This window comes from Aethalodelphis obliquidens, unplaced genomic scaffold (assembly GCF_003676395.1).
Source record: "Aethalodelphis obliquidens isolate GAN/ISIS:26980383/991018 unplaced genomic scaffold, ASM367639v1 scaffold8, whole genome shotgun sequence".
Classification (NCBI taxonomy): Eukaryota; Metazoa; Chordata; class Mammalia; order Artiodactyla; family Delphinidae; genus Aethalodelphis; species Aethalodelphis obliquidens.
The window spans coordinates 60479101-60490219 of NW_020837952.1; the positions used below are offsets into that span (position 1 = coordinate 60479101).

Consider the following 11119-nt stretch of genomic DNA (forward strand, 5'->3'; position numbering starts at 1 on the left):
GCCCAGTGAGTGGCACGTAGTAGGGTTTCCATAAATAGAATTCCATAAAGGAATCAGCGTCCTCACTTTACAGTGTGGAAACTAAGGCTCAAAGAGGGCGTGGTTTGCCCCCAAGGTCTCATTAGGCGAGAGACACCCTGAAAGCGCCGCTCCAGCCTCGGCACACAGTAGGAGCTTCGGTCAGGGGACGGGGAAGGTCCGGCGGGGATGGATTTGTGCCCTGAGCACCTCGCGGTCCGGGGGAGCCCGGGGCGGGGTTTATGCAAATATCCCGCGAGGAGGCGGAAGATTGGCTGGCTGCGGCGGGGGCGGGGCGCGCCGGGGGCCCAGAGCGGACAGGTGAGCGGCGGGAGAGGCGCGGTGCACGCTCGCCCCCTGGACCGCCCGCCCTGTCGCAGCTTCTCTCAGGCTATGCCTCCGCTCTGGGTCCTGCTGGCCCTCGGCTGCCTGCGACTTGGCTCAGGTAAACAGCGGATGAGAGGAGGGGGCTGTGCCCGGGGAGGGCGGGCAGCTGTGTCCCGGCGCGTGTCCTGCACCCTGATCCTCCCGAAGGGTCCCCAGAGGAGCCTGGATGGAAAGTGGCACCAGGAATGGGAACTTATTCCCTCCAGGAATGGGCACAGATGCCTGCTCTGTGCCAGGCCCTGTGCAGGCTCTGGAGACCCAGATATTAATAATAATAGCCAATGTTGATTAATAAGCTTCTGATGGGGATTCGAGGGCTCTGTGTTGGGTGCTGCAAGAGAAACACAGGGGACTGTGGGAGAGCAGAGAAGGGACTGGACTAGACTCATGGTGATGCTTGGACTCGGGACACGGAGGGATATTTCATGTGAAGGGGCAGCATGGGCAAGTTCAGGGAGGAGAGGGGTGGCATTGTCTATCCTGGGAACCTCCCACCCATTGTCCATCGGTGTGACCGGAGCATGAGGTCAGGGGGTGTGCATGGAGGGGAGGCTGGAGACCTACGAGGCAAGGCCCAGAGCTTCAGGACCTCACTGCCCCTCCAGAGAGGCTGGACCATGTTGGAGGGCAGTGGGGAGCCAGGAAGGGGCCCAGCAGGAGAGGGACGCAGTCAGATTTGCACGATAGAGCGCAGAGGATCGGGTAGGGCTGTTTCCTAGGGTCCAGGTGAAGAGGGTGGACTCAGACCGGGATGACGGGGTGGAGAGATGCATAGGAGGAGCAATGGGGTTCTTGGTGACTGAATGTCTGTTGGGGGGAGCGAGAGAGAAGTAGTTCAGCTGGATTTCCTGGTTCTAGTCAGGATGGCTGGGTGGGGACGGGGATGCTGCCCGTGTCTGCAGAGGTGTGTGTGTGTGTGTGTGTGTGCGCGCGCGCAGAGCATGCCCATGGGTGTGGACAGTTCTGCTGGGGGTCACCTCCTCGCCTCATTGCTCCTCCAGGTGTGAACCTCCAGCCCCAGCTGGCTAGTGTGACCTTCGCCACCAGCAACCCCACACTCACCACCGTGGCCTTGGAAAAGCCTCTCTGCATGTTTGACAGCCCGGCGGCCCTCCATGGCACCTACGAGGTGTACCTCTATGTCCTGGTCGACTCGGGTAAGGGTCCTGCTTCCTCTGGGCTGCTCTGAAAGGGGCTTTGAGCTGTCTGCAGGCAGGAGGGAAGGAGACAGGTAGAGGGGTGCTCCATCCCTGCAGTTAAACCACCCATTCACCTCACTGATGTGCACTGGTACCCGCTGTGTGCCAGCCCTGGGCTGGGTGATTGCGGTCCCAGACGTGCATCTGCCCTGGAGGGACATCCAGTCTAGTGGGGGGAATGATGACAGCATCCAGCACTGAGTACTTACATTGTGCTTCCTGCTTCGCACACCTTAGAGCTGATAGTTACAACCTGCCTGCAAGGTTAACTGTTAGGATGCTCATCACAGGGGCAAATAATCGGGGCTCAGAGAGGCTGAGCAACTCATGGGAGCTCCCGGAGCTGGAGAGCAAATCAGATTCTCTGGTCCTCAAGCTCAAGTCCTGCCCAAGGCTTCCCGCGGTAGTTCAAGATCGGTGTTTGGGACGGAAGCCACGCATTCGGGCTTGCTGGCTCTGGGCCAGCCCCGACCTGCTCACTGGCAGCAACCCTGGGATCTGAGAGTGGGGACCCGATGACAACCTCTTACGTTTCTAGCCAGCAGCCATTTACAGCAGCTCCTGTGGGGTCATCATTTTATTCTTTCAGCAAAAGACTGCCTACCTGCGCCCAATCCCAACGTGCAGGCACTGCGAGGTATTTTCCTCCCATTTCACAGAGGGTCCAGAGAGGTAAAGTGAGTGGTCCAAGATCACCCAGCAAGTAAGGAAGAGACCCCAGGGCCCAGTACAGCACTGGCGCAGAGAGGATGCTTAGGGACGTTTGTTGAATGACTGAGTGAGTGACTAAGCTGGGGTGGCCAGGAACCTCACTCCCGGCACTGCCTCTACAGCCAGCTTCAGGAACGCCTCTGTGCAGGACAGCACCAAGGCCCCACTCAGCTCGACGTTCCAGCAAACAGAGGGAGGTAGGACAGGCCCCTACAAAGCGGCGGCCTTTGACCTGACCCCCTGCAGCGACCTGCCCAGCTTGGATGCTGTCAGGGATGTGTCCCGGGCCTCGGAGATCCTGAACGCATACCTGATCAGGGTGGGCACCAATGGGACCTGCCTGTCTGACCCCAACTTCTGGGGCCTCTGCAACCCACCCCTGTCAGCAGCCACGGAATACAGGTGGGTGTGAACGGCTGCGGGAGAGGGACAGGTGTGCCCCAGCCCCGACGTGGGGCGACCTAGAACCGGTGAAGTGTGAGAAGCCACATTTCTCCGGAGCCTACCACATGCCAGGACCGTCCCGGGTGCCATAAAGGATTCCTGGCTTCCTGGGCTCGTGACCGTGCACAGGGTCCTGCGCTCAGAAGGACCCCTCTTGGCGTAATGCTCTGCCACTGCCATCTTGAAATTCTTCACTTTTAAACCAGGGGCCGCATTTTCCTTTTTACACTGGGCCCTACAAGTTATGCACCTGGTCCTGGCCCATCACCCATGTGGCAGTTCGTTTGACAGGGAAGGAGCTGTGGTCCAGAGAGGGAAGGGGGTCGCCTCGAGAAAGGCTGGGGCTCAGCGCAAAGACTTCTCCCACCTCCCTGCAGCGCGCCCTTTCGTGGCCCACCCATGAAAGGGTGCGCTTGCAGGGAGCACACAGCGGCTCATTTTCACGCGTATTTCCTGAGCATCTTCTCTGTGCCGAGCTGGGGGCTCAGCCCTGACCCAGGGCCAGGTGTCTTACCCAGTGCCAAACCTTGATTACACTCACCCCTGTTACCATGGAGACACCTAGGTTGGGGTCTCTGTACCCTCTAGGCCACATCTGGGGCCCAGGCCATCCCTTACCTCCATCCTCTCACAGGGCTCAGCCATCCTCTGGCCTCAGCCACTGGGCAGGACCTGAGTCCTGGCTGTCCTCTCCCCCACCCTCAACACTTACCTCTGACCTTGGTCTTAACGTGGGAAAACCTCTCCCTCCTACTTGAGCCCACCCTACCTAGGGGACACAGGGCACACATCCCAGCCTCTGGAATTCTCATCTTCAAACCTAGAGAAGCAGGGATTAAGCAAAACACTGGATGCTACAAAGATTTTAAGGGTCTTCATTTTTTTTTAAGTGTCAGACTAGAGGCTGTTGATTTCTTTGATCTCAGAACATCCATCATTTTTAACTGAGGGTGAAGAAGACCTAAAGTAGGCCATGGGTATTCTGTACTGTGTCACCTGATCTTCCTTTATGTTCTGTAACACTTGGTTGGGATTTTCTGCATATAAAGTTAGCTTTTATCACAGGGCATTGGGGTTGCACATGGATAGTATCCCTTTTTTTTTTTTTAAGTCGCTTTTGTGAGACCAAGGACCAGGCTGGGAATAGAGGAAGGCAAAAATGCAAGAAGGACAGATGGGTCAATACTCAGCAAATCTGCTATGTGCACAATATATACGGCAGAGAAACGGAGGGGCTCCCGGAGAGAGAGCCTAGGCTCCGACGGCTTCCTGGATGAGGTGGCATCTTAGCTGTGGAAACACGTGGGCAAAGGTGCTGCCAATGCAAAGTCCAGCAGCATCCTGTTGCCAGAGCCCCCCACCGCCTCACTGGGGCCACCTAGATCTCCATCTCCTACGAGTCCCAGCTCTGCCCCGGTCCCTCCCCCTCCCTGTGGCTGAGGCGCTCAGGATGGAGAGAAGTCATCCCTGCTCCATTTCCTTCCAGATTCAAGTACGTCCTGGTCAATATGTCCACAGGCTTGGTACAGGACCAGACCCTGTGGTCGGACCCCATCCGCACCAACCGACGTAAGTGGTGGAAGTGAGCTGGGAGTGGTCCTCAAGGGAACCCAGGGAAGCACACTCATGCTGTCACTTGGAAAAGTCTCCCCAGATACAGGCAGGTTATTGGGTTATGAGGAAAATGCATCTTAAAATAGTTTAACCCAAGACTGCATCCTCCCTCCCTCCCTCCCTCCCTCCCTCCCTCCCTCGAGGACCAGGTGTCATGACAGAGGAAGGTGGAGGATTTGCAGGTGTTTGGGCTGGCCGGCTGGATGGGTGTAACTGAAGACAGAGTCAGCCGGCATTTCCAGCCCTGATGGTGTATTTGCGTCCAAAGGGCTCAGCGTTTATCCTGCATTTAGACCCTAACGAGCCCCCTTGTTGAGCTCTCACAAGGACAGCATCATTATTCTGTAAGGCGGTTCCAGAGGAATCTTAGCCACAGGAGCATGAGCCCTGGAGGCAGCAGGAGTGCCATTCTCCTATGGTTTTTCTGAAATGGGGGGCCTTGCAGGCCCAGGCATCTGCCAGTGGTCCTGCCCTGTCCCCCTCAAGCCTCCATCTGAGTTCTCAACACAGATCCCAGGTTTATACGCACCTAATCATGTCTGCTGAACCTTAGGGGGCGGCAGAAGAGATTTCCTATGGTAATTTTGACGACCTGTGACCCTAACTTTAGAACTCCCTGGGAATTCCCTGGCAGTCCAGACTCTGCACTTTCACTTCAGCTGTCCTGGGTTCGGTCCCTGGTCGGGGGGCTAAGATCCCACAAGCTGCGGGGCACAGCCAAAAAAAACAATTCCCCTGCCACCCATGGTCATCTTATGGGCCAGTTAGGGCTCTGTGAGGTTGCCTGAGGTCACATGGTTAGTGAGGGGGTAGCTGGGCAGGCATGCAGGTGGCTGGGGGCTCCTTCCTACCCTCTGCTCACCCCTCCAATGGCATGCCCATGCCTTGTGGTCCCACTGAAACAGCACTGCCCTAGGACCGAGAGTCCCAAGTTCAAGCCCAGCATCTGAGCCTCACTGCTGGGTGGGACCTCAGTTTTCCCATCTGAAAAGTGGGAAGAAGAATCCTTGCTCTGCTTCTCCAGCAGGGTTCCTTCGGGTAATCCAGATAAAAACGCCAGGCCCAGCTCTCTTGGGGCAGGCAGACAGACCTACAGGCTTGAGGCTGGAGTCTGAGTGCCCTTGAACAGGAACTCAATCTCCCTGAGCTCTGGGAGCAATCTGCAGAACGGGGGTCTCACGGGATTTACAGGAGACACTGGATGAAAAGTGGCCACAGCTCACAGTGGGACCTATAAATGGTTTGTCCACTTAGTTCCAAAAGGGTGACACTGGCCAGAGCAGAGGGAGGGCACAGTCCCCTGACTCCGTTAGACTGGGGACCTTTGCTCCGCCTTTATTTTGTTTATAATCTGTATCCCATCCGTCTCGGAAGACTTGGGTCAGTTCATAATTTAAAATTATGCAAAAAGACAGTTAAAAGAGGGTGAGAGGGCTTTCCTGGTGGCGCAGTGGTTGAGAGTCCGCCTGCCGGTGCAGGGGGCACGGGTTCGTGCCCCGGTCCGGGAAGATCCCACATGCCGCGGAGCGGCTGGGCCCGTGAGCCATGGCCGCTGAGCCTGCGCGTCCGGAGCCTGTGCTCCGCAACGGGAGAGGCCACAACAGTGAGAGGCCCGCGTACCGCAAAAAAAAAAAAAAAAAAAAAAAGAAAGAGGGTGAGAGCAGACACGCAAGAGAAAGTTGGGGAGTGGGATGTGGTAGCAAGTCAGATAATTTCACCTGAAACCCAGGGAGAGGCACTGACCTGGGTCCTCGCTTCATCCCTGAGATTTTAGGCTTCCAGGGCAGGGGTCCCCTGTGCGTCCCTGGGAGGAGGCTGGGGGTGCAGCGTCTGGAGAGTAAGCAGCCTGCATCCCACAGTCGCTCCGTACTCGGCGATCGACACGTGGCCGGGCCGGCGGAGCGGGGGCATGATTGTCATCGCGTCCATCCTGGGCTCCCTGCCCTTCTTCTTGCTTATTGGCTTTGCTGGTGCCATTGTCCTCAGCCTCGTGTGAGTACCCGCCGGTTGGGGGGAGGCGCGGACAGGGCTTGGGGACACACTCCAACCAGGAGGGTCTTCTGAGGTGGGGAGAGCCCGGGAGCAAGAGAGCTGCCTTCCACCCTGGGTGGGGTGGGGTCTAGTGAGAGGGGAGCAGGGTCCTGAGGTGTCCAAGGTCAAGTCTTCAGCTGGGTAGGGGGTTGCTGAGCACTGGGGCTTCGTGGGCAGATCCTAGCTCTGATACAGCTGTGCGTCTTGGGCAAGTATCTTATCCTTCTACGCCTTAGTTTCCTCTTCTGGAAAATGGAGATTCTAATCAATATTATCTGCCCCATGGAGTTTCGAGGGTTAAGTAAAATATTCCCTATAGAGTCCTCAGGGCAGTACCCAGGTACTAAATGGGTATTAGCTTCTGTTGTCATTATAATTCACTCACTTACAGTACAGATGGGGAAACTGAGGCCTGAGGGGGGAAGGGTGGCCCAGGGTCACACCACCAGGTAAAACAGAGCTGGACCAGAGCTCCTGAGTCTCCTGACGCCACTACCAACTCTGATGTGCATCTATTTAGATCAGGACTGGAGGTGTCCCATGGGGTGTCTGGAGCAGCTAATGGGGCTGCCTGGTGGGAAGACAGGAATCCACTACTCCTGGGAGGATGGAGCAGGGGGTGAATCAAGGCAGCCGCAGGTGCAGGTGCCATGAGAATCCAGAAGAGGGCAGGGCAGATCCTACCTGGAGCATCAGGGTGGACTTCCTGGAGGAAGGAACAGCAGGCACAAATTTTTATCAGGACTGGGATGAATTGAAAACTCACAGGCAGTGTGCATCTCAGCAAGAGAGGCAGGAGACCCAGGCGGCTTTAAAGATGGGGGGCGGGAGGGGGGGTTGCCTGTCCCAGTGCGGGTGGAGAGAGTGGATGGAAAAGCTCCTTGGAGTAGGTGAAATTACGTGGAAAGGTAGAGATTAGTCAGGCAGGAAAAGACGTGGGGTGGGTGAAGGATGGAGTAGGGAGCGGGCAGTGAACTTAGAAATCAGATTGCCCTCTGACATTTAAGTTAAAAACACAGATAATAGATGAGATTAGCCACCAAGAGACTGATCTGTCTGGCCAGACCTGGGAGCAGTCGGGATGTGGTGATGTCCTTCCCTCCCTTTGGGCAGCACCAAGGTCCTGTTATCTGACTTTAGCCTGCCTCTTCCATTCGTCCCTCCTACCATCCCCACCCCAGCTCCAGCTGCACACAACTTCCCACTCTTTCCCCAGACACTCCCTAGCCCTTCCTATCAAATGCCTGGAATACCTTTCTGTGCCTCCACTCTCCTCCTTTAAGGCCAGATTAACTGCCCCCTCCCCCAGGAAGCCCTCCAGTGGACTCGTCCACTCTGTCTGGTCATTGTGTGCTGTGGTCTGTCTCCCCATACAATCTTAGCTCTTTGGGGACATTTGTCCAGCTCACGGTAAGACCTGTAAATTGTTCACACAATTCCAAAAGAGTGATACTTTTCTTATCCCAGGGCCTGGCACACAGTAAGTGCTCTGGAAAGATTGGTCTATTGAATGAAGGCCTAAGGTGACCTCTGTGAAAGCAATGTCTAAGTAGAAAGGTCCCTGACCAGCTGAGGGGTTGGGGTTTGCTCTGTGCCCCTAACCCCGGCACTGTTCATCTCCTCCGTCAGGTTCATGGGCAGTGCTGACAGGGAAACAGCCCACGACTCCCAGATCACGCAGGAGGCCGTCCCCAAGTCCCTGGGGACCTCGGAGCCCTCGTACACGTCTGTGAACCGGGGGCCACCCCTGGACAGGGCCGAGGTGTATGCCAGCAAGCTCCAGGACTGAGCCCGGATGCCGCTTCTGGGCGGCCACAGTCTCCCCAAGGGGCTTGCTCAGGGGTCTGCAGGGGGCCATGTTCACACCCTGACCCCAACCAAGGCGAACACAGGGCCTGTTGGTCCAACTGCAGGAAAGCAGTTAATAAAATCTTCCCAAGATTTTGAGTTCAATAAAGACTTACAGAATGAATGAGTGAGATGCTGAATGAATGAATGAGTCGTCATTTTGAGGGTTTGCATTGTTTCTCTGGAGGGTGGGGGCAGGGGGCTAATTTTCAGTCAAAGCGAAGGTGGAGAGGGTAAGGAAATCAGGGCTGTTAGGGCACCAGGGTTGTCTGAGTCTCAGGCTCCTCCGGAAGATGGGAAATCAGCACCTCCCCTGAGGGCTTCGCGTGAGCTTTAGGGATTATTAGATGCCGTTTTGGGGTTTGCTGGCTGTGAGGTACCAGAAGCTGATCTGGGCCCAGGGTACGGCTCTGCTGGCAGCTCGTCCTGTCCCCCCCACCAACCCTGTATTCAGCTCTTTCTCTTTGGGGCTCAGTTTCCTCATCTGTAAAATGGGCTGATGTAAACAGTTAATTTCAGGGCCATGCACTTCTGGGTCCCTTCATAGCTTTCTCTGAGGACCCCACCACAGGCAGGCAAAAGAGGCTGCAGGACACAGGGGAGGGGCACCAAGTCCTCCTGGGGGACAGACGGGCTCTCCCAGTCCTGGGTCTGTGAGTCTCCGCTCAGATAACTCAATTCTGTCTTCTGAGCCAGGTAGCAAGACTGCTTTCCTTTCTGGGATGTGCAAAACAAGTCAGTCCCACTTCCCATCACTGAAAGAAGAGGTTTGTCAGGGTACTTCCCCAGCGGTCCGGTGGTTAAGACTCCGTGCGTCCAGTGCAGGGGGCGCAGGTTTGATCCCTGGCTGGGGAACTAAGATCCCACATGCCAAGCGGTGTGACCAAAAAAAAAAGAAGAGGTTTGTCAGAGCAGGGTTGCTTAAAGAAAGGACGCTACCTGACAGCTGTGAAGAGCCCCAGCAGGCTGATGGGGTGCTCTCCGGGCACCAGATCACGGATGCTGAGACATGTCCAGATGCACCAGAGGGGGCCATAGCTGACAAGGCAGGAGGCCTTTGACCCCTTTGGAATGGCATTCAGGCCCCTTCTGTGCAGCACAGGGGAGAGGAGGATACACCTTCATCTTTGGGCAGCATGGGGTTGGGGGGTGAGCTTGGATTCGAAGGCAGAAGCCAAGCTGTGGCCAGCTTCCAGCCAGTTCTATCCAGTCTGCAGAATAACCCAAGCTGGTGGGCGGGGGTGGGTGGGAGAGGCTGGGCTTGGCTCATGGATTCTGGGCTGGACTCAAGCTTCCCAGAAACTTCTAACTATAAATACCCACAGAAGCAATTTTTCTAGCTCACTTCTCAGATTCTGAAGGATCCTCTCCTCCCATGACTGAGCTGGCAGGGCCTTCAGAGCTGAGCTTTCCACCTCCACACCGATGCTGCTTCACCTTCCCTCCCATCTCAATCATGGTTCATCAATGAGCTGATCACTGTAGACATGCTGTGTGACTTGGGGCAAGGAAGTACCCTCTCTGGGCTCCTCTGACCTCATCTGTGCAAAGAGAGTCAGAATGTTTGTGAAGGTTGCTCCAAAACAGGTGATTTTTTCTGAGATCTAATCAATCACGAGGTGATGTCATTCAGTTAAATCCAACCAAGCCCTGAGCTCCAGGCTTGGGAAAACTCAGAGCCACCCATCCGGTCAGAGTAGAAATGCACAGAGGAATTGTCAAAGCAGAGCCCTGGACAGAGCATGGTCTGTCCTTCGACACACAGGGCAGTCCAGAAATGCTAGAAATGCTGTAAGAATCAGAGGTAGGATTCTCCTCCCCACCCAACCAGGGCTGGCATAGCCAGGAGGGCTTCCTGGAGAAGAAGGTGATTTTCTCAACTTTTCTCAACATATAACCTTTTGAGATTTTTTTTTTTTTCTGTCAGCGTAATTCCCTTGGGGCCCATCCAAGTTGTTGCAGGTATCAACAGTGCATTCCTTTTTATTGCTGAGTAAGTGTCCCGTGATGTAAATGGACCACAGTTTGTGTATCTGTTCTCCCACTGAAGGACATTTGAGCTGTTTTCAGTTTTTAGCTGTTATGAATACAGCTGCTATGAACATTTATGTAAAGTTTTTACATGAACATAATTTTAATTTTTCTGGGGTGAATACCTGAGTGCTATTGCTGGGTTGCATGGGAAGTGCATGTTTCCTTTTTTTTTTTTTAATTTATTTTTGGCTGTGTTGGGTCTTTGTTGCTGCACGCAGGCTTTCTCTAGTTGCAGTGAGCGGGGGCTACTCTTCGTTGCGGTGCTCAGGCTTCTCATTGTGGTGGCTTCTCTTGTTGCAGAGCATGGGCTCTAGGTGCGCGGGCTTCAGTAGTGGTGGCTCGTGGGCTCTAGAGTGCGGGCTCAGTAGCTGTGGTGCACGGGCTTAGTTGCTCCTCCGCACGTGGGATCTTCCTGGACCAGGGCTCGAACCCGTGTCCCCTGCATTGGCAGGCAGATTCTTAACCACTGCGCCACCAGGGAAGTACAGCACTATTTTTTATTTTAGCCATTCTGATAGGTGTGTAGTAGTTGTATGCCTTCACAGTCCCACACACAGTGTGAGAGTTCCAGTTCCTCCACATCTTCTGCAACACTTGGTATGGTCAGGCTTTTAAATGCTGGCCATTCTGGTGGTGTGTAGTGGTTTTGATTTGCATTTCCCCATAATAATGTTGAACACCTTTTCAGGTCCTTATTTGCCATTCATATATTTTCCTTGATGAAACGTGTTCAAAGCTTTTGCTCAGTTTTTAAAAACTGGGTTGTTCGTTTATTATTGAGTCATGCGTTCTTAGTATATTTTAGATTGGGTCCTTAGTCAGATACGTGTTTT

The 11119-nt window shown here is 54.9% G+C and overlaps 1 protein-coding gene across 2 annotated transcripts; it reads left to right on the top strand.

Annotated features, from left to right (window-relative positions):
* Positions 1–385: 385 nt before the first annotated feature.
* UPK3A (uroplakin 3A) lies at positions 386–8374 on the top strand. Of its 2 annotated transcripts, XM_027108263.1 has the most exons (6): positions 386–463; positions 1407–1562; positions 2438–2717; positions 4246–4328; positions 6233–6365; positions 8034–8374. In XM_027108263.1, exons 1-6 carry the CDS (start codon positions 412–414, stop codon positions 8191–8193), a joined length of 864 nt encoding a protein of 287 aa, XP_026964064.1. In that variant the 5' UTR covers positions 386–411; the 3' UTR covers positions 8194–8374. The 2 variants fall into 2 exon arrangements, with proteins under 2 accessions (XP_026964064.1, XP_026964065.1); XM_027108264.1 differs by lacking the exons at positions 2438–2717; positions 4246–4328 and having other exon boundaries at positions 412–463; positions 8034–8283.
* Positions 8375–11119: the final 2745 nt, after the last annotated feature.